This window comes from Amyelois transitella, chromosome 24 (genome assembly GCF_032362555.1).
Source record: "Amyelois transitella isolate CPQ chromosome 24, ilAmyTran1.1, whole genome shotgun sequence".
Lineage (NCBI taxonomy): Eukaryota > Metazoa > Arthropoda > Insecta > Lepidoptera > Pyralidae > Amyelois > Amyelois transitella.
The window spans coordinates 6,091,724-6,119,457 of NC_083527.1; the positions used below are offsets into that span (position 1 = coordinate 6,091,724).

General features: G+C 37.7%; 1 protein-coding gene across 1 annotated transcript; it reads right to left on the bottom strand.

The window, feature by feature from the left end:
* Window positions 1-79: 79 nt before the first annotated feature.
* LOC106142720 (uncharacterized) lies at window positions 80-27,706 on the bottom strand. The gene is made up of 23 exons (XM_013344591.2): window positions 27,554-27,706; window positions 24,757-24,863; window positions 23,877-24,018; window positions 23,542-23,708; window positions 22,143-22,406; window positions 21,712-21,800; window positions 19,417-19,564; window positions 18,935-19,095; window positions 17,864-18,025; window positions 16,027-16,118; window positions 15,102-15,384; window positions 14,797-14,860; window positions 10,766-10,817; window positions 9,752-9,861; window positions 8,668-8,809; window positions 7,921-8,087; window positions 6,456-6,719; window positions 4,902-4,990; window positions 3,728-3,875; window positions 2,385-2,545; window positions 1,450-1,611; window positions 1,134-1,225; window positions 80-479 (listed from the first exon to the last, which is right to left on the bottom strand). The coding sequence occupies exons 1-23, from the start codon at window positions 27,580-27,582 to the stop codon at window positions 206-208; spliced, it is 3,369 nt and encodes a 1,122-aa protein (XP_013200045.2). The 5' UTR covers window positions 27,583-27,706; the 3' UTR covers window positions 80-205.
* Between the last annotated feature and the right edge of the window lie 28 nt (window positions 27,707-27,734).

The following is a 27,734-nucleotide window of genomic DNA, read 5'->3' on the forward strand; positions in this document are numbered from 1 at the left end:
TTTATCGTGCGAAAAACTATCGCTGTTTCGCTTTTTATTATAACGTGGAACGGGACAGCGATAGTTTTTCGCGCGATATAACCGCGTCGGGCGTGACATGCTACAGGGGTTGGATCGTAGTTACAGGCGGACCCTGGGTTCAAATATTTTCATATTTTTAACAGAAAATATAGGTTTCACCACGAAGAGTGTACATTTTATTAATCTACGTTTGCCCCATAAGAGGTGTAGCGTTATCCAAAGTGTTATTATTACTCTTTCCACCATTTTTGTATACAAACATCATAACGCATACAATTATAATGAAAACTAATACCGCGACGAAAGAATACCACATATACAAATCACTCTTGTATATTTTGTCAGATATAGTCAATTTTCTGGATTTGATGATTTTTGTGAAATATGACGCTGATTTCCGCGGAGTTCTCGCTCGTTCTGGATCCGTGAAGTTGACTGCGTAGAGGCCAAATTTGGTTCTGAAATTTAGATGAAAAAAGTAAACAGCTATATACTTTATTTTTTACGTCGGTGGTCGAATCGATAAGGCGCGCGGTTCAAATCTGTGATGCACATAAAAGGCACAGGTTCAAATCCCATCTCGGCCATGTACCTGCCAATGACTTTTCGAAAAGTTATGTAAATTGTAATCATAATCATTTATTTTTTAATATGGTTACAATATAGGTCTTAATTATTCAGGTACAGTATTTTGTTTACTATTAGAAAACATCCCGAGGAAACAATCAAATTCGGGCAATTGGATTTGTAACCACGATGAAAATATGGTTTATACCACGAAGGTATAACTGTATGAATTTGAAGACATTTCCAGACTTATTTTCAAAAGATCGAACTTAGGACCATTGTGAATGAGAAGCAATGGCTTTACCTTTATTTTTCTGTGCGAAAATAAAGTTTCAAATGTCAATTTAATCTGCTTGCTATAAACACGAATATTCCAATTATGCCTCATTCACTCTTGCCTTGGAAAGTAAGTTAACTTCATAAATTATTTTAACTTCACAAATTCTTGCACCCCTAAGTAGCGGTGATTTCAAAGATTTTTGCAGCATTTCGGATAATAAATGTGCTCTTATCGACCAAATATGGGTGGATATTAATTATCTTACTTGTATCCATCCATCCATTCAAAATTATCCATGAGACTCCAGGCAGTAAACGCAGCAACATTCACACCGTCCAAAGTTATTGCTTTGTGCACCTGGAATTTTAGAAATCAACAATATTTATTCTTTTCAAGCCTGTTGGCTCTGTCTACCCCTCAAGGGATATAGACGTGACTATATGTAGAGTTATTTAGTTTGGGTCGAGAGAGTTATATTAATAGATGAAGCGAAAGAAGTACGCAGGTATCGTGGTGATAAAAAGGTGTTGGAGTTAGTTCTCCACGTGTTGGTTATATTTTTAGGCTCTTTGGCTTCTCACCTGCTCCAAATTCTCCCTGTAGAAATCCACCCGATCCTGGTCATCCAGGGCCAGATCCTCAGTGGAACAGCTCGGGAATCCGTTCTCAGTGATGAGGAATTTGAGATCTCCATACTGTCGCTTCAGCCATATTAATGTCTTTCGAAGACCTTCTGCATGGACCTGTGTAAAAGATTTTGGAGTGAGATGAAGTGGATGCAGATATACAAAGTCAGAAATTAATTAGTTGAAATTTGACCAAGGTATGCCCTTACTGTGAATATATATATACATAACTATATATACTGTGAAAATTTATATTATATGTCGCAGAGAAATGAGGATATCAGAGATTTCACAAAATCCCTAGGTATACCACGAAATCACGGAAGGTGGTGAATATTCCTATTTAATACAATCTTCTTACTAAAAAATTATTAGTGATATGACAAAATACTATTTCAATCTAGTGATATATCATTTCTTTCACTCATCTAAATCTAGTGAAATAAAGAATGAAATAGGTTCGTGCTAAGTCCTTTTAAAAGTACTTACATAATTATTAGCACCTTTTCTATATATATAGTATATATTTGCCGTGTGGTTTCCGGCACCATTAGAAAAAAAACATAGGACCACTCCACTCTTTCCCATGGATGTCATAAAAGGCGTTTAAGGGATAGACTTAAAAACTTGTGATTCTTCTTTCAAGCCGCTTCTGTCTACCCCGCAAGGGATTATACGTGATTGTATGTATATATGTATGTATTTTTTTAAACTTTCGTAAAATTCAAAATTCAAAATTTTTTATTCATTATTATAGGATACTATTATATCGCTTAATAATTGTCGTATGGTTTAACAACTTGGTTGACGTCAAATAAATTACTTAAAAACTAAGTTTACTGCCGCTTCCAAGGCGTCAGTGCAGAAGAAGCGGTAACAAACGTACTCACAGCAAGCCATCCGTTGCACCCCACCCGCCATTTTGGATCTTTACTGAACTCTGCCCCCAACTCGTCCGAACCAGTGAAAGGGAACCAATAACTTTTCTCAGGATCCCCTGCCGCGACCAGCCGACTCGTGTAGAAGTTCACACCGTAGAAGTCGAAAGTACCTGAGAAATAGACAGGTATTCAATTCAAAATGATTAATTAATGTCCCGCATCTATCTTCCCCGATATATATAATTCAAATTTAAATACATACATACATATCATCACGGCTATATCCCTTACGGGGTAGACAGAGCCAACAGTCTTGAAAAGACTGAAAGGCCACGTTCAGCTATTTGGCTTACCTAATGATAGAATTGAGATTCAAATAGTGACAGGTTGCTAGCCTGTCGCCTAAAAAAAAAGAATCCCAAGTTTGTAAGCCTATCCCTTAGTCGCATTTTACGACATCCATGGGAAAGAGATGGAGTGGTCCTATTCTTTTTCGTATTGGTGCCGGGAACCACACGTCACAAATACAAAAAAGAATAGGACCAAATCAACATTAAATTTTAATTCAAATTTAAATTCAAATTCAAATCTTTTTATTGCGGAAACACAGGTAGAAAAGATGATACAAAATAGTTCGTGTCACTGTGATCTGTCTTTACAAGACGTACAATAATTCAGTCAGATCATTTTTTTCATTTAAATCATTCAATGAATTCAATTGTAATAAATCGCCGAGCTTGTATGAAGAGAGTTATGAATGTGGATGAAGCGAAGGAAGTATGCAGAGATCGTGGCAAGTGGAAAGAGGTAGTCTCTGCCTACCCCTCCGGGAAAGATTTTATGTATGTATGTATGTAATAAATTCAATTAATAATACAACTTGGGGCATTTTCAAGGTAAGAGTGAATAGGCACTATTTGAGTTGGCGTACCACCTTAGGACTCATCTTGCTTATCACCAGCTAGATTGAAGGCAAACGCACTCAAATTGAAATAAAAAACAAGTCTGTTTTATTAGTTTTTTTTAATCTCCCGATGTTTTCAAAGGACTTATTTATATTACTAGCTTTGACCGCGACTTCGTCCGCGTGGTATAGCTATTTTGGGCATCATTGAAGCCCTCAAGGATGAATAATTTTTCCCGTTTTATTCACATTATTTCCATTATTTCTTCGCTCTTAATAGTTGCAGCGTGATGTTATATAGCCTAAAGCCTTCCTCGATAAATGGTCTATTCAACGCAAAGAAGAATTTTTTTAATTCGAACCAGTAGTTCCTGGGATTAGCGCGTTCAAACAAACAAACAAACAAACTCTTCAGCTTTATAATGTTAGTATAGATTAATTTACTGACCTCTGATCAGCTTTTTCTCCTCAGGAGTGAAAGGAGGTAGTCTGGATCTGCGGTATCCTTGCTTTTTGCTGTTTTCAGCTATAGCCTTCTCCAATTTTGGAGGCCATCCACCTTCCTTAGAGTATATTGGATGTGAAAAACGCCCAGCCTATTCAAAAAAAGAATAGATTTATTTTCAAAATTGGATACAAGGTATCACTTATTGACGTCACATCACTTAAATCTAATTATAACTACCACCGCTTCAAAAGCGCATGTGTAGAAGAAGCGGCGGAACAAACTACACTGCAGCATTTTCATCGGGTGTCAAATAAATCTATTGTATCTATCCGTTCTTCTTTTTACTAATCTTTATTATTATCCCGACGTTAGACCTGTAACGTCCTCAGCTCTTTGGAGGGGAGCCCGAGGTGCGCATACTAGCACGATCCAGCCCTTTCGCTTTTTATGACGTGATAAATAAATAAATATATAAGTACTGGACAAATTACACAGATTGAGTTAGCCTCGAAGTAAGTTCGAGATTTGCGTTACGAGATACTAACTCAACGATACTATATTTTATAATAAATATTTAAATAGATAAACATCTGAAACCCAGGCCAATCAGAAAAAGTTATTTTCTCATCATGCCCTGGCCGGTATTCGAACCCGGGACCTCCGGTGTCACAGACAAGCGCACTACCGCTGCGCCACAGAGGCCGTCGTGATAAAGGACAGCGATAGTTTTTCGGGCATTAAAAACGTAGTCGCGCGTGCCATGCTACTAGGGCTGATTTGGGTAAATTACATTTTGAGACAAATATGACATAGACCTCCACAACTTGCAGGGGAAATAGTAGTATTGGTCTTTAATAAAGTAGTTTTTGAGGGTTTTTTAAATGTGAAAATGATGACGTTTAATTAAAATAAAAATAGGCTCAAACGGCTCAGCAGCATGTTTAAAAGGATGCAGTTGTTTTAAATGTCACCCTGTATTGTATTATGGTGCTACATCCAGTTGCTAGAAACGTACAAAAGGTGTGATTTTATGTACATAGTATGTATTCAGTTGCTCAAACGTGCAGGTTTCCTCACGATGTTATTCCTCACCGTAACAGCATCGTGCAGCATTTAAAGTTATCTACAAAATATGCCGCGGTACTACGACTTGGAGAGGTATGAATATGCTCACCATCAATTCTCTGGATAATGCTGCTAACTTAGCGGCCTCGGCTGTCGTCTCTTCAAACCAGAACAGGTTGTTTGTGACTGATATTTCTCCTGGAACAGCCGTAACATGAGTGGCTTATCTATAACATAATGGTCGTTGGAGTGAAACACGTATCTGGCCTTTTTCTGGGACGGGTGCACCTTGTAATAATGATATGTTATGGGAATTATATAAAAACAACATACATACATATGGTCACGTCTATATCCCTTGCGGGGTAGACAGAGCCGACAGTCTTGAAAGGACTGAATGGCCACGTTCAGCTATTTGGCTGAATGATAGAATTGAGATTCAAATAGTGACAGGTTGCTAGCCCATCGCCTAAAAGAGGAATCCCAAGTGTATAAGCCTATCCCTTAGTCGCCTTTTACGACATCCATGGGAAAGAGATGGAGTGTTCCCATTCTTTTTGTTATGGTGTCGGGAACCACATATAAAAATAAAAGTAACTAAAAGTCCACTCTTCCGGTACTAATTTGGAACTGTATATCACGTCTATATCCCTTGCGGGGTAGACAGAGCTTACAACCTTGAAAAGACTATTAGGCCACGTCCAGCTGTTTCGCTTAATGATAGAATTGAGATTAAAATAGTGACAGGTTGCTAGCCCGTCGACTAAAAGAAAAATCCCAAGTTTATAAGCCTATTCCTTAGTTGCTTTTTACGATCCATGGGAATGAGACGGAGTGGTCCTATTCTGTTTTTTTTATTGGTGCCAGGGACCAAACGGCACATCTTAATACAATCGGGACATAAATGTAATTAATTTCTCTTAAACTCGTCTGACGATCGTCACTTATTTATTTGCGTTCTTTTGACTATCTCTTTTTTTTTTATATGTGGCCGGTTACGAAACATAAAAATGTTGCCTATTATTTTGTAGACAATGCGTTAACAATAAAGTCAGTTGTATCAAATATTTCTTTGTAAATCACTAATTAACTCAGTCCGAATGTAAGTATGAATTTTTCATTCACATATCGCCCTTATCACACGTGAGGTAGATAGAGGCTATTACGGCTTAAAAATGGAACTGAGATTCAGCTAAAGCACCCAACAGTTTTCTAGGTCATCACATTGAGGAACAATCCGTAGTTTAAATATAACCCTCTCCTTTGATTATCTTTTACATTTTTATACTTCCAGACCAGTCTGGCACTTAATTTTTTTAAGTGGGTAGTCAAGTATTTAAGGACCAAGTTTGAGTCCATAATATAATCTAATCTATCTAATCTAATATATTTAAACGAGCAATTCTTGTATATATACAATCAGGATCTCGCAAACGGCTCCAACGATTTTCATGAAAGTTACAGATTAGGGGCTTTTCGGCTCAAGGAATCGATTTATCAAGGTCCTAGGTTCGAGAAAAGCTCGGTTCCCAAGATATATATACATTTTAAAAACCGCGTTTTAAGAAACTATATCAGCGCCATCTCTGGTAGACCGAGCATAGCTCGGTCAACCGGGTACTTTTCTTTTTAAAACAAACCAAACAATTAAAATCAAACCGACCTTTATACAAAGACCTGAACTCCTCATCATAAACCCTCCAAGCCTTGGCGTGTGCCAACATCACATTCTTGGAACACAGGTACGTCCCGATATGATCTGAGGTTTTCACGCCAGGGGCAAGCAACCCCAATGAGTAGGAGGCATCACAAATGATTATGGGTTCGTTTATCGTGATCCAGGTCTTCACACGGTCTCCGAAAAGGGTGAACACCACTCTTGCGTAGTCGGCAAACCAGTCGGCTACTAAGGGGTTGGTCCAGCCGCCTGGGAATTTGAGTGAGAGCTTATGTAAAAATTTTAAGTTGTCCAAAACATTCTCGTGCTTTGTGAGATCATACACCAAGAGAGATTTTAATATAGGCATTAGGACGGAACTCATGGGTGTGATGTGTTGAAATACGTGTCAGATAGCTTACTAAAAGTGATTAGTGTTTAAGCAAAAGAAAAACAGCTATATTTCATTATCTGATTTATTAAACTGATTTATTTAATTAAACAAATCTAAGCACAAGCTTAATTCAAATTTTACAGATGTTATAATTCCATAAAATTATAGCAACAGCAAAATATAATATTATTATTACAGCGATTAAAATAACGTGATCAAAATAAAACGACTCACCAAGTATTGCGGCTCCGATGCGCACAGTCTGACAACTCCGAAACAAATGACACTCGGTCGGTGCGCTCTTGGCTTTAAATAGTGTGACGTAAACAACAAGATGGCGCCTGACAGAGTGTCATCGTTTCACAACTGTTTTGATTTTGAATATGTATATTGTTTAAAACAAGTTTATTTTATTACAATAAATTACGAAAATAAATTAATTAAAATGAAACTAAAAACTGCCTTGCATAATGAATGGGAATAAGGTGTTTGTGAAACATCATAGACTTTTAAACAATGATTATTTACATGTTTAATTAGGCTTTAATTAAATATAATGCGATATGCATGTTTATGCTAACATACGTTTCTTCATCCTGGCTATAGTTCCTGTTACATCCTCACTACTCTGGACAGAAGCCTAGGTGGTACGCTTCTGGAGTGAGTGAGTTAAGTTTGTTACTACGTTTGTTACTTCGAGACCATAATGGATCACATTTATCGAGTGAAGTGTTTACCTAGAACTTTTTTTTTAACAAATTACACAGATTGATTTGACCTCGAAGTTCGAGACTTGTGTTACGAGATACTAAGATACTAATAAATACTTATATAGATACTTATAAATATTTATATAAATAAACATTGAAGACCCAGGCCAATCAGAAAAAGTTTTTTTCTCATCATGCCCTGGCCGGGATTCAAAGCCGGGACCTCTGGTGTCACAGACAAGCGTACTACCCTAAACTTAAGTCACCTATTTACGACATCCATGGGAAGAAATGGAAGAGTCCTATTAGCAGTGCTGGGAACCACAAGGTTGGAAGTCCCATGATAACTGTGTGTAGACCTTCGTACCCAAATCCTGCATCTGCTGCGGCAGGTCCCAATGGTAGATGGTGACCATTGGCTCGATTCCGTTCTCCAGGAGTCCGTTGATCAGCTCGTTGTAGTACCGCTTCCCGTCTTCGCTGATGCGGTTGTCGAACCCAGATGGAAGAATACGGGCCCAGTTTAAGGAGAATCTAGAAAAGAACTTCCTTTTGTAAATGTTATTTAAGTAATTTTGTTTTCATCATATTATGGCATACAGCTACGCATAGTCTTCTTAGAGATGGAGTGGTATAGATAATAATCTCTAATCTAATGAAGACTCACGGTTTAAAATTACCAAAAGTAACCTGCGTCCCACTTCAGGAAGAACGCAATAACACTATAAAGATTTAATTAAGTGTACCTGATGATAAGTCAGGAATAAATGAAGGACGCTCCATCGCCTCTGTGGCTCAGCGGTAGTACGCTTGTCTGTGACACCGGAGGTCCCGGGTTCGAATCCCGGTCAAGGCATGATGAGAAAAGAACTTTTTCTGATTGTCCTGGGTCTTGGATGTTTATCTATATAAGTATTTATTATAAAATATAGTATCGTTGAGTTAGTATCTCGTAACACAAGTTTCGAACTTACTTCGAGGCTAACTCAATCAGTGTAATTTGTCCCATATATATTTATTTATTTATTTATTTATTAACTTCAACGACAAGAAATAAGCTCTTAAATATGAGAAGAAGTAGACAAGTTAATGAGTCCCCTCTAACAGTCCTTACCTGTAAAAGTCCACTCCCAATTCCTTCAACATCTCAATATCCCTCTGCGGAAGGTGGTAGGAGTCGCAGGCTATGTCTCCCGTGCTCCCGTCTGCGACCGGACGCTCACGGACGAAGATGTCCCAGATATTAAGACCTTTGTCTGAAACCAATTCAAATTTATACTCATACATACATATAGTCACGTCTATATCCCGTACGGGGTAGACAGAGCCAGTAGTCCCGAAAAGACTGAAAGGCCACGTTCAGCTGCTCGGCTTAATGATGGAATTGAGATCCAAATAAATAAATAAATAAATATAAATAAATATATACAGGACAAATTACACATATTGAGTTAGCCTCGAAGTAAGTTCGAGACTTGTGTTACGAAATACTAACTCAACAATACTATATTTTTAAAATAAATACTTACATAGATAAACATCCAAGACCCAGGCCAATCAGAAAAAGTTCTTTTCTCATCATGCCCTAGCCGGGATTCGAACCCGGGACCTCCGGTGTCACAGACAAGCGTATTACCGCTGCGCCACAGAGGCCGTCTAATCTGACCTCCACAACAAATGTTGCTGAGGTCTGTTACGTAAGTCACTTCGTGTAAAAATTTAACTAACCAATGCAGAATCGTGGTCATAATAGGTGCTTCTGGCTACTAAAAGGTGGAGATTACAAAGGTGGAATTATGATCTACTAGCAGTGCCCCGGAGTTTCACCCGTTGTAATTTTAAGATAAAAAGGACCTTAATAAGTATGTTACATACATACATACATAAATCTCGGCCTCTTTCCCGGAGGGGTAGGCAGAGACCACATCTTTCTATATGCCACTATCCCTATATACATCTTTCGCTTTATCCAAATAAATATGTTTTAATATGTTATTCCAGATTGTGCTGGAATTTCATCAAAATTCGACCACGTAGATTTTGTGTGAAAAAGAAACTACATCTACATATTTTTAAAAGAAACGAACATACATGTACTCATTTTTACAAACTTTCGTATTTATAATTTTAGTATGAAGGAGTTTGCAAAAGATGTAGGTAATCGGGATTACACTCGGATGATGGTTTCGTAAACTTACCGCTGACATTCCAGGCGCCTTCGATCTGGTAAGAAGAGGTGGCCACTCCAAATTTCAGGGTGTCGGGAAAGACCAGCTCTTCGGCGTTTATTGACGCAGACAACAATGTGCTAAAATTAAATTCCTTTTTAAATACAATAACAGATGTCGTGTGGTTCCCGGCACCAATACAAAGAAGAATATGACCACTGTATCTCTTTCCCACGGATTTCGTTAAAGGCGACTAAGGCTTACAAACTTGGGATTCTTTTTTAAGCAAACATACATAAGGAAGCGACTGCTGATGTGATATGACAATATAGGTATACCTGCTCCAGTAATGATGCTGATACAATGCGGTAATTCCCCGCAAGAGATATTATCCCTCGCTCCCCATAGTTACAATTATCGCTTCGACTCCTCGGAAAAATTTGTATTTGTTATGAATAACATTTTTAATCTAACTGTGGATTTTGTATTTAGATAACTAGATGGATTTATAATCTGAAGGTGTGTGAAGGTAATACCTATAATGATAAGAATAACAAAATATTTATTTTCTATTTTTGTAAGTAGATATTTTTTATCAAAATAAGCTTGTAAGTCACAGATTGTTATTTGTTGGTGGTAAATTTGATTGTTTATTGATTTTTTTTTACCTATAATCCAATCTGGCATCACGATTAATAGAAAATATGTTGTAATTGTTAATTGCTAAGTAAATCCATAGGTTTTTCAAAAAAAGAGTGGCCCTCATAAAAATTTTCATAACCGCACGGCAATTATTTAATCTACATAGTATAAGTAAGAAGAACATGGGAATTTCCAGATAAAATATTGATTATGTTACGTTAGTTACATCAAAATCGGTCCAGATTAAATTTATTCGTCACTAACAAAAATACAAATATTCTCTTCCTACCTTTGAATGAATTTCTCTTGAATTTTCACAGTGAAGTATGGCACTTACTTAATACCGGGCGAACGAAGTCGCGGGCGACATGTAATAATCAATATATATATATATATACTCACGCAAACACGACTGACACTTGTGGAATCATGGCGTCGACTAAATGTTTATTTACTTAGGTATTAAATTGATAAGTTTATAAAGATACTAGAGGCCGCCCGCGACTTCGTTTGCATGAAAATCCTATCAATACCGCGGGAATTCCGGGATAAAAAGTAGCCTTTATGTCATACTGGGTCTTCAGTTACCTACGTACCAAATTTCATCGTAATCGGTTCAGTAGTTTTTGCGTGAAAGAGTAACAAACATGCATACTGTCATCCTGACATACTGACAATCTTTCGCATTTATAATTTTAGTAGGATAATACTTATATGGCTATAACTAATTATTGCATTTATAAAATGCTAGATAATTGTATCCTAGATTATTTATTTGAGTTATTCGCGATGGATTTCTCTTTAACCTTCCAATCAGTTATAATTAATTTTATAAAAAGTATAATTAAATGTACCGTGTGGTTCCCGGCCAATAAAAAAAGGAATGGGACCACACCTTCTCTTTTCAATGGATATAGTAAAAGGCGACTAAAGGATAGGGTTACAAACGTGGAATTCTTCTTTTATGCGATGGGCTAGCACCACACGGCATATTAAAATAAAAAAGAGTCAATTCAATTAAAATTAAAAATTCGAGTCGTCAGCAACCTTTCGTCATTATTTTTATATGACGGGAATTCCCGAAACTTTAGAAAGATATATTTCGTGAATCAAGGAACGAAATATTAACAAAAAAAATTTCAACAATTTGATGATCTGGAAAATAGTTCTTTGTTGGATCTAAGTTATGAGTGTTACGACGTACAAGATATTTAACTTAATTCGTTATTTATGGTGTTATATTTTAAAAAGCATGTTCACTGTTCAGTCCAATTAGTCTTACAACTTCCTCAATCCATTTATACGTATAAAGGAATGATTAAATTGAGCAATTAATGACATCGGAATGAAAATTACATAGGCAGGTAACGGTCATGGTATATTAAGGTATCGCAATGTATTTACTTACTTATTGGCGTAGAGTGCCGTGTGGTTTCCGGCACTGTGGCGACATCTCTGCGCCACTCGCCACAACATCAAATCAAACAACTACTGTCAATCATCGCGAAGAAGTTGACGCGCTCAACCAATAGCAACGAAGAATCTAAATCGCGATTTCGAAGATTTCATGGATTGGAGCATAAATACAACCTCCGACACAACATCGTCTGTCGCGCGGTTCCCCAGGCGTCACACCTAGCCTGGCGGAAGATCTTCCCTGTGGTGGCGGTCGAGCCGAATTATCGCTCCCGCTACAGGCACCAACAGAAAAGAAAGAATAGGACCACTCCTTCTCTTTCCCATGGATGTCGTAAAAGGCGACTAATGGATACGTTAATAAACTTGGGATTCTTCTTTTAGGCGACATACTAGCAACCTGTCACTATTTGCATCTCAATTCTATCATTACGCCAAACAGCTAAACGCGGCCTATCAGTCTTTTTAAGACTGTTGGCTCTGTCTACCCCGCAAGGGATATGGACGTGATTTTATGTATGTATGTATGTATGTTGGCGTAGTTACCTACCTTCTTCCTCCTGGCTTTAGTCCCGGTTGCATCCTCACTTCTCTGGAGAGGAGCCCAAGGTATGCCATTGACCATGGATCCTATATTGGGTGAGTCAGGTTTTTACACGAAGCGACTCCCATCTAACCTTTGCAATCTTTGCAGGTAAACCTAACCCGTATTGGATCCATGGTTACACATTCAGTTGCCTGAATGTGCAGGTTTCCTCACGATGTTTTCCCTCGTCGTAAGAGCATCGGTTAGTCAAACTAATGTATCATTACATTGAAAATAGTCTTTGGTACATGGCCGAGATGGGATTTGAACCTGTGCCTTTCTGCGCATCACGCGTTTTAACCGGGCACCTTACCGGTTAGACCACCGACGGTCTCTGTGGGGTAGTTACCATAATAATTTATATTTGCATACATACATACATACATATGGTCACGTCTATGTCCCTTGCGGGGTAGACAGAGGTATCAACAGTCTTGAAAAGACTGAATGACCACGTTCAGCTATTTGGCTTCATGATAGAATTGAGATTCAAATAGTGACAGGTTGCTAGCCCATCGCCTAAAAAAATCCCAAGTTTGTAAGCCTATCCCTTAGTCGCCTTTTACGACATCCATGGGAAAGAGATGGAGTGGTCCTTATTCTTTTTTTGTATTGGTGCCGGGAACCACACGGCACTTAATATTTGATGGAAGGTAAATGTGAATGAATATATAAAATTAGTGCATCGTAAGACTTCGGTAGAACCCAAGATTCTGCTGGGGTAACGTTTCGCTAATTGCTGGATTTCTCAATCGGCATCAATCATTGACGGTCTCTGTGGCGCAGCGGTAGTACGCTTGTCTGTGACACCGGAGGTACCGGGTTCGAATACCGGCCAGGGCATGAGAAATTTTTTTTGATTGGCCTGGGTCTTGGATGTTTACCTATACTGGGTGACTTTTAATTCAACTGCATAACTGTTAAGTGTACTCATCTAAAGGATATTTAAAAACGTAAAAAGAAAAATATCGGTTCATTTTTCAGAAAGTACAAAAAAAATAAAAGTATCAAAATCCACGATCCTAAATACGTCATATCACCCCGGCCGGCGGAAAAGCGATGCGTAGATAAGATTCAGAGGTCAACGACACAATGCATTCAGCTGAGCGATCTCAACAACTCTGTACTTTACTTGATCTTGATACTAGAAAAATAATTTATTTTTCAGACATTTATTTAGATGTTTAGTTTAAATTTCTTTTAGTAGTATTGGTCTTTAATAAAGCGTGTGACGTAGTTTTTGAGGGGTTTTTAAATGTGAAAATGATGACGTTTAATTTAAATAAATATAGGCTCAAACAGCTCAGAAGCATGGGTATAGTCTATGTTTAAAAGGATGCAGTTGTTTTAAATGTCACCCTGTATAAGTATTTATTATCTATACTAATATTATAAAGCTGAAGAGTTTGTTTTGTTTGTTTATTTGTTTGTTTGTTTAAACGCGCTAATCTCAGAAACTACTGAACCGATTTGAATAATTTAATTTAATTTTTTCACTGTTAGATAGTCTATTTATCGAGGAAGGCTATAGGCTACATTTTATCCCGGATTTCCTACGGGAAACGTCAACAATGCAGGTGAAAGTTGAATAAGTCGGCCATCTGCGAGCTTTCCACGCGAACGCTGCGCAAACCAACAAAGATATAGTAAAACAATGTACTAAAGATGTGAAGTACTTATTTTTTGCCACAAAAAAGTCCGCGAGAGCATATATCTATCTCTTAAGGTTTACTTACAATAACCACTTTTATGTTCATTTTTTAAGATTATTTTTTCATTATAAACATGAGTTATTTTGAAACCAATTTTCTTTAATTCAGTATTAATCCTTATCCAAATAAACATGTTTATTACTTTCGGCTTTTCATGTAGACTAAAATTGCCATTTACAGTATATAAATCAGACGAATAGGTTTTGAGATATAGTCGTTATAAGCAATTTGCAGCGAAACATTTAATACGGCGAACCAGCGTTCTTTCTAATACGCGTGACCGCCTGACCTTTTATTTATTAAAATCGGACCAGTAGTTTTGGAGATGTGTGCTAACATTGGTTTGCACAAACAAACACACAAACGCACAACCTCTCACCCTAAACGTATATATACGGTCTCCGTTCGGTCGCGGGTAATGATGTGGGCCAAGTCGTCGCCAAGTCGCATAATAATTAGCAGCTATAATTGATAAAGCCGAGGAGGATGTTTGCAAAAATAAATATGATGCCCAAAATAACTATTCCACGCGGACGAAGTCGCGGGCACAGCTAGTAAAATATAGTATCGTTGAGTTAGTATCTCGTAACACAAGTCTCGAACTTACTTCGAGGCTAACTCAATCTGTGTAATTTGTCCCGTATATATTTATTTATCAAATCATTATCCGCCGTAATTAAGTGAACTCAAAGTTGGCATCCGCAACTACGGATCCCTACAATGCACGTGGCCCGACACGCACTTGACCTCTTTTTTATTACCTAAACTTAATTCCCAAAATATCTTGCGGGTGTAAAACACTAAAATAATTAGATATAACAAACGTAAACTGTTTATTAGCGTCTGCATTATTTATTGTAAATATTACTCAAAAAAATCTACTTTTTACTCTTTACATGTCATGGTAATATTACAAGTCATGGCCCATTACGTTTTAATGATTTTAAATACTTAATTAAATATCTAATGAAACATTTTTAGGACTTAGTATCTGAATCTACTAGGACTAGATTCATTGTTTAACCGAACCAACATTCATAAGAGGTGTTGTGTTTTCAACAGTCTTGTCTTCCTCGTTGACATTCCTCTTTTTTTTATACATATAAACGGCACAGACAACCACTATTACAGCCAAAACGCCCACAAAAGAATACCACACGTAACTTTTAGTTTTATTTTCTTGTAATTTTTGCGATGCGACTAAAGTTCTGTTTTGTATGATCTGTGTGTAGAAAATTGAAGATTTTCTGGGAGTTCTTGATCGGTTTGGGTCAGTGAAGTTCACTGCGTAGAGGCCAAATTTTGACCTGCAAAACGAAAGAACAGGTTAGAACTTCAGGATACAAGACAAAAACAAAAGTAACAATACTTAAGGCACACGTTGTATGATATTCGTTGAATCTCTCTTAACCTCACTTCCATCCAAGCTTGGAACCTGTATCTAATTTAGGTACTTTAGGACTTATTTAGATCATACATTTGCTCATTTTCGTAATGATGACTAAATATTTCACTTCTATTTATTTTCTACGTAACGCTTGTGTGCTTAAGTAGCTATTAAAAACATACATACATAATATCACGTCTATATCTCATGCAGGGTAGACAGAGCTAACAGTTTCGAAAAGTCTAAAAGGTCACGTTCAGCGGTATGGCTTAATGACGGAATTGGGATTCAAATAGTGACAGGTTGCTAGCTCATCGCCTACAAGAGGAATCCCAAGTTTATTCTTTAAATCAAGTATTGAAACATCCATAAGAAAGAAAGAATGCGTTATGTACGTATTCTAATCTCTCCCATGTAAATAGAATAATTGTTTAGAACCAAATGTATTCGTGCTTCAGGCGGGCCGTTACTCTCATTTGGAGGAGGATGGCCACTCTAAATTGGTTCTCTCCCAAAGTGCCGAGAACCACAAGGCACAAGTACTACTTATTGAAATATTTACCTATATCCATCCATCCACTCGAAGTTATCCATAAGGCTCCAGGCAGTGAAAGCTTCTACCCTCACACCGTCCAATTTTATCGCTTTGTTTACCTTGAATATAGTAAAATATTATTATTCCCCAAAAATAAATAACCAACTATAGACATTAATAAGGCGGACGGAGTATGGCTTAAAATAAAGTGAAGCATCGTAATGGTTCTACGCATCACGTCAGTAAAAAATCTTGTCATTACGTGAGATAATATATGACGCATCTATGTATGACGTAATGGCGGTCGACTGTCACACTATTGTTGAGTATGTGTGTGCGTGAGGCGTGACACAGCGGGCATACTATTGGTGCTTCATTTTGCCGTATAGTAAAAGTCCGTCTGCCTTTTATGACGTGACAACGTCTTATAATTCGATTGAGCCGGCTGCACGCACGAAAATACATGACTCATGCGGCGTTACCTCGCTCTGAGGCGTTCCATGTAAGGCTTGAAGTGCAAGCGAGAACGCGGAACGAGTGACAAAATGGCACAATCGGCCTTCGCGTTAAACGTACCTCCTTCTCTATATACATACAAATCTATTAAACAAATGAAATTAAAATTTTACCATTCCATCAGTATTTTCTTAAGACGTTGTCACGTTCAACTATCGTCAGTAAACCGACTTTACAGACAACCATTTTTTTTCTAAGTCTATGTAAGCAACTATCTTTATTCTTATGTTAGCTTTTACTCGCAGCTTCGCACTGGGAACTATAATTTTTACCGGGATAAAAGGCTGAAAGGCCTATGTCCTTCTCTAAAACTATACGCATGCAAAATTACATGCAGATCAGTTTAGTCGTTTAACCGAAAGACTACCGCCACTAGGACCATTGCCTGGAGGACTATTATAGTAAGAGACGTCACCAAGATTAATGCAATTATGATAGGAGAAAAAGGGAAAGGAAGACCCTGGGGCCCGAAACATTTCTATGGAGGGTACAACCGGGAACACGCGAGGTGAGAGAGAGAGAGAGAGAGAGAGAGAGAGAGAGAGAGAGAGAGAGAGAGAGAAAGAGAAAGAGAAAGAGAAAGAGAAAGAGAAAGAGAAAGAGAAAGGGAAAGGGAAAGGGAAAGGGAAAGGGAAAGGGAAAGGGAAAGGGAAAGGGAAAGGGAAAGGGAAAGGGAAAGGGAAAGGGAAAGGGAAAGGGAAAGGGAAAGGGAAAGGGAAAGGGAAAGGGAAAGGGAAAGGGAAAGGGAAAGGGAAAGGGAAAGGGAAAGGGAAAGGGAAAGGGAAAGGGAAAGGGAAAGGGAAAGGGAAAGGGAAAGGGAAAGGGAAAGGGAAAGGGAAAGGGAAAGGGAAAGGGAAAGGGAAAGGGAAAGGGAAAGGGAAAGGGAAAGGGAAAGGGAAAGGGAAAGGGAAAGGGAAAGGGAAAGGGAAAGGGAAAGGGAAAGGGAAAGGGAAAGGGAAAGGGAAAGGGAAAGGGAAAGGGAAAGGGAAAGGGAAAGGGAAAGGGAAAGGGAAAGGGAAAGGGAAAGGGAAAGGGAAAGGGAAAGGGAAAGGGAAAGGGAAAGGGAAAGGGAAAGGGAAAGGGAAAGGGAAAGGGAAAGGGAAAGGGAAAGGGAAAGGGAAAGGGAAAGGGAAAGGGAAAGGGAAAGGGAAAGGGAAAGGGAAAGGGAAAGGGAAAGGGAAAGGGAAAGGGAAAGGGAAAGGGAAAGGTAAAGGGAAAGGGAAAGGGAAAGAGAAAGAGAAAGAGAAAGAGAAAGAGAAAGAGAAAGAGAAAGAGAAAGAGAAAGAGAAAGAGAAAGAGAAAGAGAAAGGGAAAGGGAAAGGGAAAGAAAGAAATATAAATTTTTTACCTCACTCAGGTACCCTCTATAGTAATCAATCCTATCTTCATCGTCCAAGTCCAGGTCGTCCCCCTTGCAGGTGGGGTACCCATTCTCGGTGATGAAGAAGGTTATGTCTCCGTATTGCTTCTTCAGCCACACCAGTTGCCTCCGAATGCCCTCGGGATGGACCTAAAGGCTCGAAAAGTGCAGTGAATTTAAGAAAAAAAAAAAGATAGTTTTTCAACAGTTTCTCTGATTATTGTGCCGTGTGGTTCCCGGCACCAATACAAAAAAGAATAGAACCGCACTCCATCTCTTTTCCATGGATGTCGTAAAAGGTGACCAAGGGACAGGCTTACAAACTTGTGATTCTTTTTTGAGCCATGGGCTAGCATCCTGTCACAATTTGAATCTCAATTGTATCATTAAGCCAAATAGCTGAACGTGGCCATTCAGTCTTTCCAAGACTGTTGGCTCTGTCTACCCCGCAAGGGATTTAGACGTGACCATATGTATGTATGTATGTAGTGTCTATGATCCTGTTGGATCAAAGTTAAAAGGAAATCCACGGCTGATCTGCTCGTCCTGGTGACTTACCTGCAAGAGGGTCCATCTTCCAATCAAACCAATTTAATTACCTATCAAATTCTATGAACTCATTGTTCTTCTTCAGCAACAGACGAAATCCGAACCAGTATTTCCCTTGCTTTCCTTTTACATTTAAACTACGAATTTAAATTGTTCCTTCTTAATCTCCAACGAGACCTTCAGCAATCCATCGAATACATACATACATACATATGTTCACGTCTATATCCCTTGCGGGGTAGAGAGAGCCAACAGTCTTGAAAGGACTGAATGGCCACGTTCAGCCATTTGGCTTTATGATAGAATTGAGATTCAAATAGTGACAGGTTGCTAGCCCATCGCCTAAAAAAGAATCCCAAGTTTGTAAGCCTATCCCTTAGTCGCCTTTTACGACATCCATGGGAAAGAGATGGAGTGGTCCTATTCTTTTTTGTATTGGTACCGGGAACCACACGGCACATCCATCGAATCAAGAAAGAAAAGCAAAAGAAACTCAGCCAACTGACTTACAGCAATCCATCCGTTGCAGGCCTGCTTCCAACTGGGGTCCATGGTGAGAGCCGCCCCCAACTCCTGAGAGCCGGAGAGGGGGAACCCACGGCTGATGTTCTGGTCCTGGGGACTGACTAACCGGCTTGTGTATAAGTTAACACCGTAGAAGTCGTATGTACCTGAAAAATTAACTTCAGTCAATTGTTTGTGTCAACATATATACATATAATCACGTCTATATCCCTTGCGGGGTAGACAGAGCCAACAGTATCGAAAAGACTGATAGGCCATGTTCAGCTGTTTGGCTTTAAGATAGAATTGAAATTGAAATAGTTACAGGTTGCTAGCCCATCGTCTAAAAGAAGAATCCCAAGTTAATACACAGAGTACATATGTACTGTTAACTACATAGGTACGTGGTAGGTATTAAAACCTGCTCCTCCGAACCTATACGCATTTTTTTCAATCTGGATTTGTCCATCGACTATTTTAAGGCCTACCTCTAACTAAACGTATCTCTTCTGCGGTGAATGTTGGCAATCTGGAGCCATGGTATCCTTGTCTGGAGCTCTTCTCCGCTATAAACTTCTCTATGGTCGGCGGCCAACCCCCTTCTTTTGAGAAGACCGGGTGGGAGTAACGGCCTCCCTGCAACGCACGAATTAATTTGGTTAATTTGGTTCTGTAGATATAAATTGTGCAATACTAGGTTTAAACAATTCTAATTAGATTTAAAATTATAATGTGATACTAAGTAGGTGTAACCTTATGTATAAGTTAGTGTGTCTACTAATATGTACATAATAAATGTTTGCAACATCCGAAAGGGTAAATATGAAGATATTATGCAAATAAAAATTTGAATTTGAATTTGAATTTTGAATTTTTTTACTAAGTGAGCTATTTTCTATGGTCCATTTTGTATCGGATAAAAATATTGTCCATCCATAATAATATTTTAAAAGCGTAAGTAAAGTAAGTTTGTTTGTTTTTTCTTAACGCGTTATCTACTGAACCCTTCGATCATGTACCTATAAAAAAAATATTTTATCGAAGATTGAACCACTTGAGATTTTGCATATATAATTAAGAGTCTGGATTTTATTTACTCATACATAACAGAATACAGCGTAGTTCATATAATAAGATAAAAATACATAGTAGAATCATATCTGGGTCGTATCCCACAGGCCACAGGATGTGTTTTACACAAAATATTAAGCGTACTTTTTAACCCGGTAAAACTACAGCTATACATACTTACAGAATTTACGAAAAACCCTTATTATTTTTTACGTTACTGTTCAAACTTCTATGAATGTAACATTCAAACTTTTTGTAGGTATTGTAGCATGTGTTTATTGCTAGCTAAGTGTTGGCCAGTTGTAAAAAGGATATTTCTTTTTTTTTTTTGTTAGAATGTTGGTAAGTAAATTCGAATTTTTTTTTCTTCACGACACAGAACAATAAATGCATATTTAAATAATTATAAACTTTGTTTTGTCCTTATCAAATATTGTAAAAATTAGTGCATTAGGTAATACAGTTCTTTTTTTCCTAACAAGTACCAGTTTTCATATTTCTCCATTAATTTCAAGTTCCGACCTACTTTCAACAGTTCATTACTAAACAGTTACCCTAAATTCGCGCGTTCAATTCGTTACTTTATATATACCTAGGTGGCGCTAAATTCGTACTAAACCTATGTGGTGCTAAATTCGCGCCGACAAAGCAAAGCTAGTACCTATTAATCTATTATATATATATATATATATATATATATTTATATTTAAAAAAAAACAAAACGTTATCATCCATCAATTGAATCATTGAACTTTAAATAGATTATCTTAATTGTGCATTTATCAACATTTTTTTCTACGTAGTAGTTAGTGGTGATTATCATGATAAATACCTAGCTGCTCTTAAATGATAGTTAAACATTTTAATTATACGTTTATTTTTTTCTTATTGGTAATTTTAATTCATTGTTATGTTACTATTTAGGCATATAAGTTAATGAATAATGATTGTTGTTCAAATTTAGTACAGTAAAGACAATATATAGTTACATTATAGCGATAGTAATTAACTAAGGAATAGGCTCATAAACTTGGGATTCTTCTTTTAGGCGATGGGCTAGCAACCTGTCACTATTTGAATCTCAAGTCCGTCATTAATACAAACAACTGTACGTGGCCTATCATTGTTTCCAAGACTGTTGGCTCTGTCTACCCCACAAGGGATATAGACGTGATTATATGTATGTATGTATGTAATTTACTAACTTCTAGTAGCTATCGCTAGGATAGCACGCTAGTTTCTATCAATTGTACCTTAATACTTACCTGCTTATACTATTTCAAGTAACACGTTTTATTATCAACAATACAAATAATGTAAGGAATACTGTAATCTGTGTCATGTCACTACGGTTAAGCTTTTCAAGACTTAAAAAGTTAAGCAACTCTGCAACGGGTAATACTGCATTTGTGATGTAGTTACCTACTCTGAGTTTGTCCGAACGATGAATAAAAACTCCATGGATATGAAGTGAGAATTAACATGAGATACGTTTTTAATTTAAGCAATTGTGAAGTAAACGTTGTTGAAGAAAATACTGCAGTGCAGTTTGTTACCGCTTCTTCTGCACTGACTTAATAAACTTAGTTTTAAGTAATTTATTTGACGTCAACCAATGTTGTGAAACCAAAAGATTTGACAATTATTTAGCGATATGAAGTATCCTATAATAATAAATAAAAAAAATTAATTTGAATTTTGATGGAACTCACATTGTGCTGTCTCGCCAACTCTGCCAGCTCAGCATCAGCAGGCGTCTTCTCTTCATACCATAACAGATTGTTGCAATAAGATATTTGCCCTGGAATTAAGGATAATAAATACAATCTATATTTGGTCAGACTAGAATAGACTAAACGGACAATCTCAGATGGTTTAAAGATGGAACTGACTGAAATTGAAATATACGACTCAGTTTAAAAAAAGATTGTCGTAAAAGGTGTCTAAGGGATTCTTTTTTTGGGCGATGAGCTAGCAACCTGTCACTATTTGAATGTCAATTCTATCATAAAGCCATACAGCTGAACGTGGCCTATCACTATTTTCAAGACTGCTGGCTCTGCCTACCCCGCAAGGGATATAAACCTGACTATATGTATGTATGTCTGTTTGAAAAAAATTCTTAAACCTACAAAGTACTAACCATTAAATTTCGGCCTGAACTCCTTATCATAAAGCCTCCACGCTTTTGCATGGGCCATCAGCACATTTTTGGTGCACAGATAAGTTCCCACGTTGTCTACGGACAGTACTCCAGGAGCGAAGATCCCCAGGGTGGAGGAGCCGTCGCAGATGGAGATCGGTTCATTAATGGTGATCCAGGTCTTCACTCGGTCGCCGAAGAGGTTGAAAACCACACGGGCATAGTCTTCAAACCAGTCGACGATGAGAGGGTTGGCCCAGCCGCCTGAAAGTTTGAAAGGGCTGTTAATGCCAGTACATTGGTTAGAATAGAATAGACATACATACATATAATCACGTCTATATATATATATATATGAAAGTGATATCATGTATCCAATTTTGAATATAAATCTATTCTATACTATTCTATTCTATGTGCCGAGTGGTTCTCGGCACCAATAAAAAAAAAGAATAGGACTACCCCATCTCGTTCCCATGGATGTCGTAAAAGGCGACTAACGGATAGGCTAATAAACTTGGGATTCTTCTTTAAGGCGATGGGCTAGCAACCTGTCACTATTTGAATCTCAATTCCATCATAAAGCCAAACAGCTGAACGTGGCCTTTCAGTCTTTTCAAGACTGTTGGCTCTGTCTACCCCGTAAGGGATATAGACAAAATTATAGGTTTGTAAGATTAATCATGCCACTAGTTCATTATCTTGACTTCTTTCTTCATAACTTGCATTGGCACCTAGAGAATTTGAAACTTTGATATAAATTGTAACATAAAAATACTGTTATTCTTTAAGACTTGCAATATCTAGGAGAACGGCCTCTGTGGCGCAGCGGTAATGCGCTTGTCTGTGTCACCGGAGGTCCCGGGTTCGAATCCCGGCCGAACATGATGAGAAACGAACTGTCTCTGACTGGCCTGGGTCTTGGATGTTTATCTTTATAAGTATTTATTCCAAAATATAGTATCGTTGAGTTAGTATCTCGTAACACAAGTTCCGAACTTACTTCGAGGCTAACTCAACCTGTGTAATTTGTCTCGTATATGAAAAACACTACTTACCTTACCGTATTGAATTTTCAAATATTTTGGGATACTCTTTTGTTTATTAAGCGGCTACATTTATCACACATATACAATTGAAACTTTAAGTCACGACACGAGTCTTTGTTTATTTATGTTTATTTTTTTGTTACGTGCGCAGATTGACCTGCACTAGCACCTAGGTCATAACTGAAAAGCAGCGTATTGCTCTACAGCAATAAATTCGTTGAGTTGTGACCTTTTTGTATTGCTGCAACTCACATTTATTGTGTATATTAATGTGTATTCCATATGCAATTGTAAATCGTGTGTAGCAAATCAAATAAATGAATTATCTATCTATCTATCTATCTACTTACCCAAATCCTGCAACTGCTGCGGCAGGTCCCAATGGTATATGGTGACCATGGGCTCGATTCCGTTCTCCAGGAGACCGTTGATCAGCTCGTTGTAGTACCGCTTCCCGTCTTCACTGATGCGGTTGTCGAACCCAGATGGAAGTATACGGGACCAGCTTAGTGAGAACCTTCAGAGAAATTGTAGATCATCAGTAGAGAAATCAGTGTAGTCAATCAATCATCTACAAGTTAAGCGTGATACATCAAAGTAAAGGTCACCTCGGCCTTCTAGGCGTATACCAAGAAGGTTGCCTATATCTCTGATCTCTGAATATTTGATGATTGAGGGTGCTTACCTGTAGTAATCGACTTCCAGGTCTGTTAGTATTTCGATGTCCCTCCGCCAGAGATGGTAGGAGTCGCAGGCGACGTCCCCGGAGCTCCCGTCGGAGACACCATGCGTGCGGACGTAGGTATCCCAGTTGGTGATGCCTTTGTCTGGAAAATTATGAAAAAATTAAAAGATGACGTGCCGTGTGGTTCCCGGCACAATAATACAAAAGAGAATAGCACCACTCCATCTATTTCCCATGGATGCCGTAAAAGGCGACTAAGGGTTAGGCTTACAAACTTGGGATTCTTTTTTAGGCGATTGGTTAGCAACCTGTCACTATTTGAATCTCAATTCTATCGTTAAGCCAAATAGCTGAATGTGGCCATCAGTGGCGTAACTATACCATTCGTGGCCCGTGGCAAATTCATCGGATAGGTACGTTCTAAAACTGGGTTACAACCCTTTTTTTACACAAGCTTTGAAATTTTAATATTTTTTTTACTTGTGTAGGAAACTGAGTAAGTAGGTAACAAAAATAAATCAAAGACTAAAACTTTTTTTTACTAAACATGTATGATAAATAAGAAATGTTGGGAGTTGGGATTCTCCTCTGACCGGGGGCCCCCTTCCGGCTGGGGGCCCGTGGCATTTTGCCGACTTGCCACCCTGTAGTTACGCCAATGGTGGCCATTCAGTCTTTACGAGACTGTTGGCTCTGTCTACCCCGCAAGGGATATAGACGTGTCCATATGTATGAATGTATGTATTAAAAGAGGACTGATTTACCCACGATCAGCAAATTCCACTTGCTTGTGGTCATATTCTTTGGCCCTCATTTCTTGAAGACTGTTGATAAAGCGTTTAAGAAGCATCTCCCTCATGCAATAGCAATTTAATCTTACCACTGGCATTCCACGCGCCTTCCACCTGGTAGGCAGATGTTGCAACACCAAATTTCAGGGTTGATGGGAAGATGAGGTCGTCTGCTAGAACTGCTGTCGCCAGGGACCTTGATGTAACATACAGAAATTATGATTTGCTTAAAATAAAGAAAGTGGTTCGCGGCAGTGCCGTGTGGTTCCCGGCACCATTAGAAGAAAAGCATAGGACCGCTCCATCTCTTTCCTATAGATGTCATAAATGGCGACTAAGGGAACAGACAGAAATTATGATTCGCTAAAAATAAAGAAAGTGGTTCGCGGCAGTGCCGTGTGGTTCCCGGCACCATTAGAAGAAAAGCATAGGACCACTCCATCTCTTTCCTATAGATGTCGTAAAAGGCGACTAAGGGATAGGTTTATAAACTTGGGATTCTGCTTTTAGGCGACAGGCTAGCTACCTGTCACTATTTGAATCTCAATTCTATCATTAAGCCAAACAGCTTAAGGTGGCCTATCAGACTTTTTAAGACTATTGGTTCTGTCTACCCCGCAAGATTATATGTATAATATGTATCTATGTATTAAAATAAAGAAGGCATGAAATATACTCGAGTTTTTCTTAAGGAGGACCAACACCAGGACATACGAATAAGTACGGGGTAGACTGAGCCTTTAGTCTCAAAAAGATTTGATTGTTACGTGAACCTGAACTGTGCCTGCGAAGGCCTATCTTCTGAATAAAATATTAATTTTTAATTTTGATTCCGCTTAACGACGGAATTTGATTCAGAAAGTGACAAGTTGCTTGTCCAGTCTTCGTAGCAAGGCAAGCGCGACGCCGTTTTTATGGCGCGAAAAACTATCGCTGTTTCGCTTTTCGCTGAAACGGAATGGCAATAGTGAATTTGTTGTTAAAAATGTTGTCTACATACTTAAGTACCTTCTTGACTGAATATAATTACAATTATTTAAAACTTTAAATATTTCTAAAGCAAAAACAATTATAATTACTATAGCGAAAAGGCTACGAACTTAACCTAATAAGGCTTGATGATTAGCAGAAAATATTTTTAAAACAATGATAAAGAACAATGGCAGAAAAATAGTTGAAAATAAAATTAGCGTCTAAAAATGTTACTTAGGTACAACTTATTAAAATATTTTTTTATTTATTTACGGTTATTATTGTTCTTTGCCTTCAAATTGTGGAGTTCTGGGTAAGACTAACTAAGTATAAATTGGAATTAAATTATCAAATGTAATAAGTAGGTAAAGGTACATATATCGTAAATTGAGTAGGTATGTTACATACTTATATCGTATAATGAATTTTGTGTTATTATAAGAATTAAAACAATTACAGCACCTGTTAGCTGAATAAATAACATTATAAAAATCTTGTGTCGATAAAACACGATCACTAGGTAGTTATATGTTCAAAGATATCACTGAAAATCTTGTCTATACAATTTTATAATTCACATATATTTTTATTTATTATATTTTTATATTTTTATTTTTATTTATCTGCAACTAACGACCCTCCTCGGCTCCGCACGGGTAGCATTTATAGATATAAACCTTCCTTCCTCAGAAAACCCACTTTCCAACATTTCAAACAGGAACAAAATCTGTCCACAACTGCCTTAGATATCGGATAGGTTATTACTTATTACATACAGAGAAACAAACTTATATACATAACATAACTTATAAAAGGTATTTATTTTAAATTTTGTACCGCAATTCGGTGGATCGGTGATCAAATGGTAAATGACTAAAAAGCTTAAATAAATAAATATATACGGGACAAATTACACAGATTGAGTTAGCCCCGAAGTAAGTGCGAGACTTGTGTTACGAGATACTAACTCGACGATACTATATTTTATAATAAGTAAATACTGATATAGAACTTGCATGACCCAGGCCAATCAGAAAAAGTTCTTTTTTCATTATGCCTTGGCCGGGATTCGAACCTGGGACTTCTGCTGTCACAGACAAGCGTACTACCGCTGCGCCACAGAGGCCGTCAGATTAAAAGCGTGATACACAGTAAAATCCTACTGTGGCGATTTTCCTGGCAATTACATACATATATACCTACACAAAATCACGTCTACATCCCTTGCGGGGTACATAGATCCGGTCTTGAAAAGACAGTCTACGTTCAGGTGTATGACTAAATTATGAAATTGAGATTCAAATAGTGACAGGTTGTTTACCCATCGCTTACAATAATTTCAAGTATAGCAGCCTTTCCCTTAGTCGCCTTTTACGGCATCCGTGGGAAGAATATGGGGTGGTTCTATTCTTAAATGCCAGGAATCACACACTATCATACAATAACACTTTTCTGATTTATGTTACATTATTCTGATTGCTAACCAAGGAAGAGAGAAACAATTTAAGGAGTAACTATCTATTCAAGCAATTGGATGTTTTGGTATTCTAATATTATAGATATTCTCAGGTTCCATTGCAATGTAACCTTACAAATATAACCTCGCAGAAACTACTGCAAAGCTTAAGAAGGCCAGACGGGAGTCGCTTCGTGTAAAAAACTCAATTTACCAACCCATCGTCATGGTCTCTTCGGGCTCCTCGCTAGAGAGGTAATGTCAGGAGGTGAATGGCGAATAATCTGCTATCCATACTCCACATAAGTCTTTTTGGTGTTAGCCTTTACCAAATTTCAGAAAAAAAAACATACCGGCCTGGGTTCGTTTCGAAAAAAATTTGTCATTACGCCAATACCAAAGCTCTAGAAGCTATACAAGAAATGTCTTTGAAAACAATAAAAAAAATATATACTTACAGAAAAACAACTATCCTTGATGTGAACATTGTTATAACTGAGAGAGAACTAAGTATACTTATTGCATAATTGATAAAAGTTTATTGTTGTATGATAAATGTATTTAAATAGATAATAATAATGGCTAATTACTGTTGTGTTCTTATCTTTATTTAGCTCTTATGTATTTTTTCTAATCTGT

Bases quoted from the DNA above. Each gene is read 5' to 3' on its own strand.
- LOC106142720 (XM_013344591.2), bottom strand. From the start codon at position 27,582: ATGTTCACATCAAGGATAGTTGTTTTTCT. The intron at 22,407-23,541 runs GTAAGTAGATAG...TCAAACTTTCAG, and splicing joins GCAGCAGTTGCAGGATTTGG to GCGGCTGGGCCAACCCTCTC. The intron at 9,862-10,765 runs GTGAGTATATAT...ATTTAATTTTAG, and splicing joins CAAGTGTCAGTCGTGTTTGC to CACATTGTTGTCTGCGTCAA.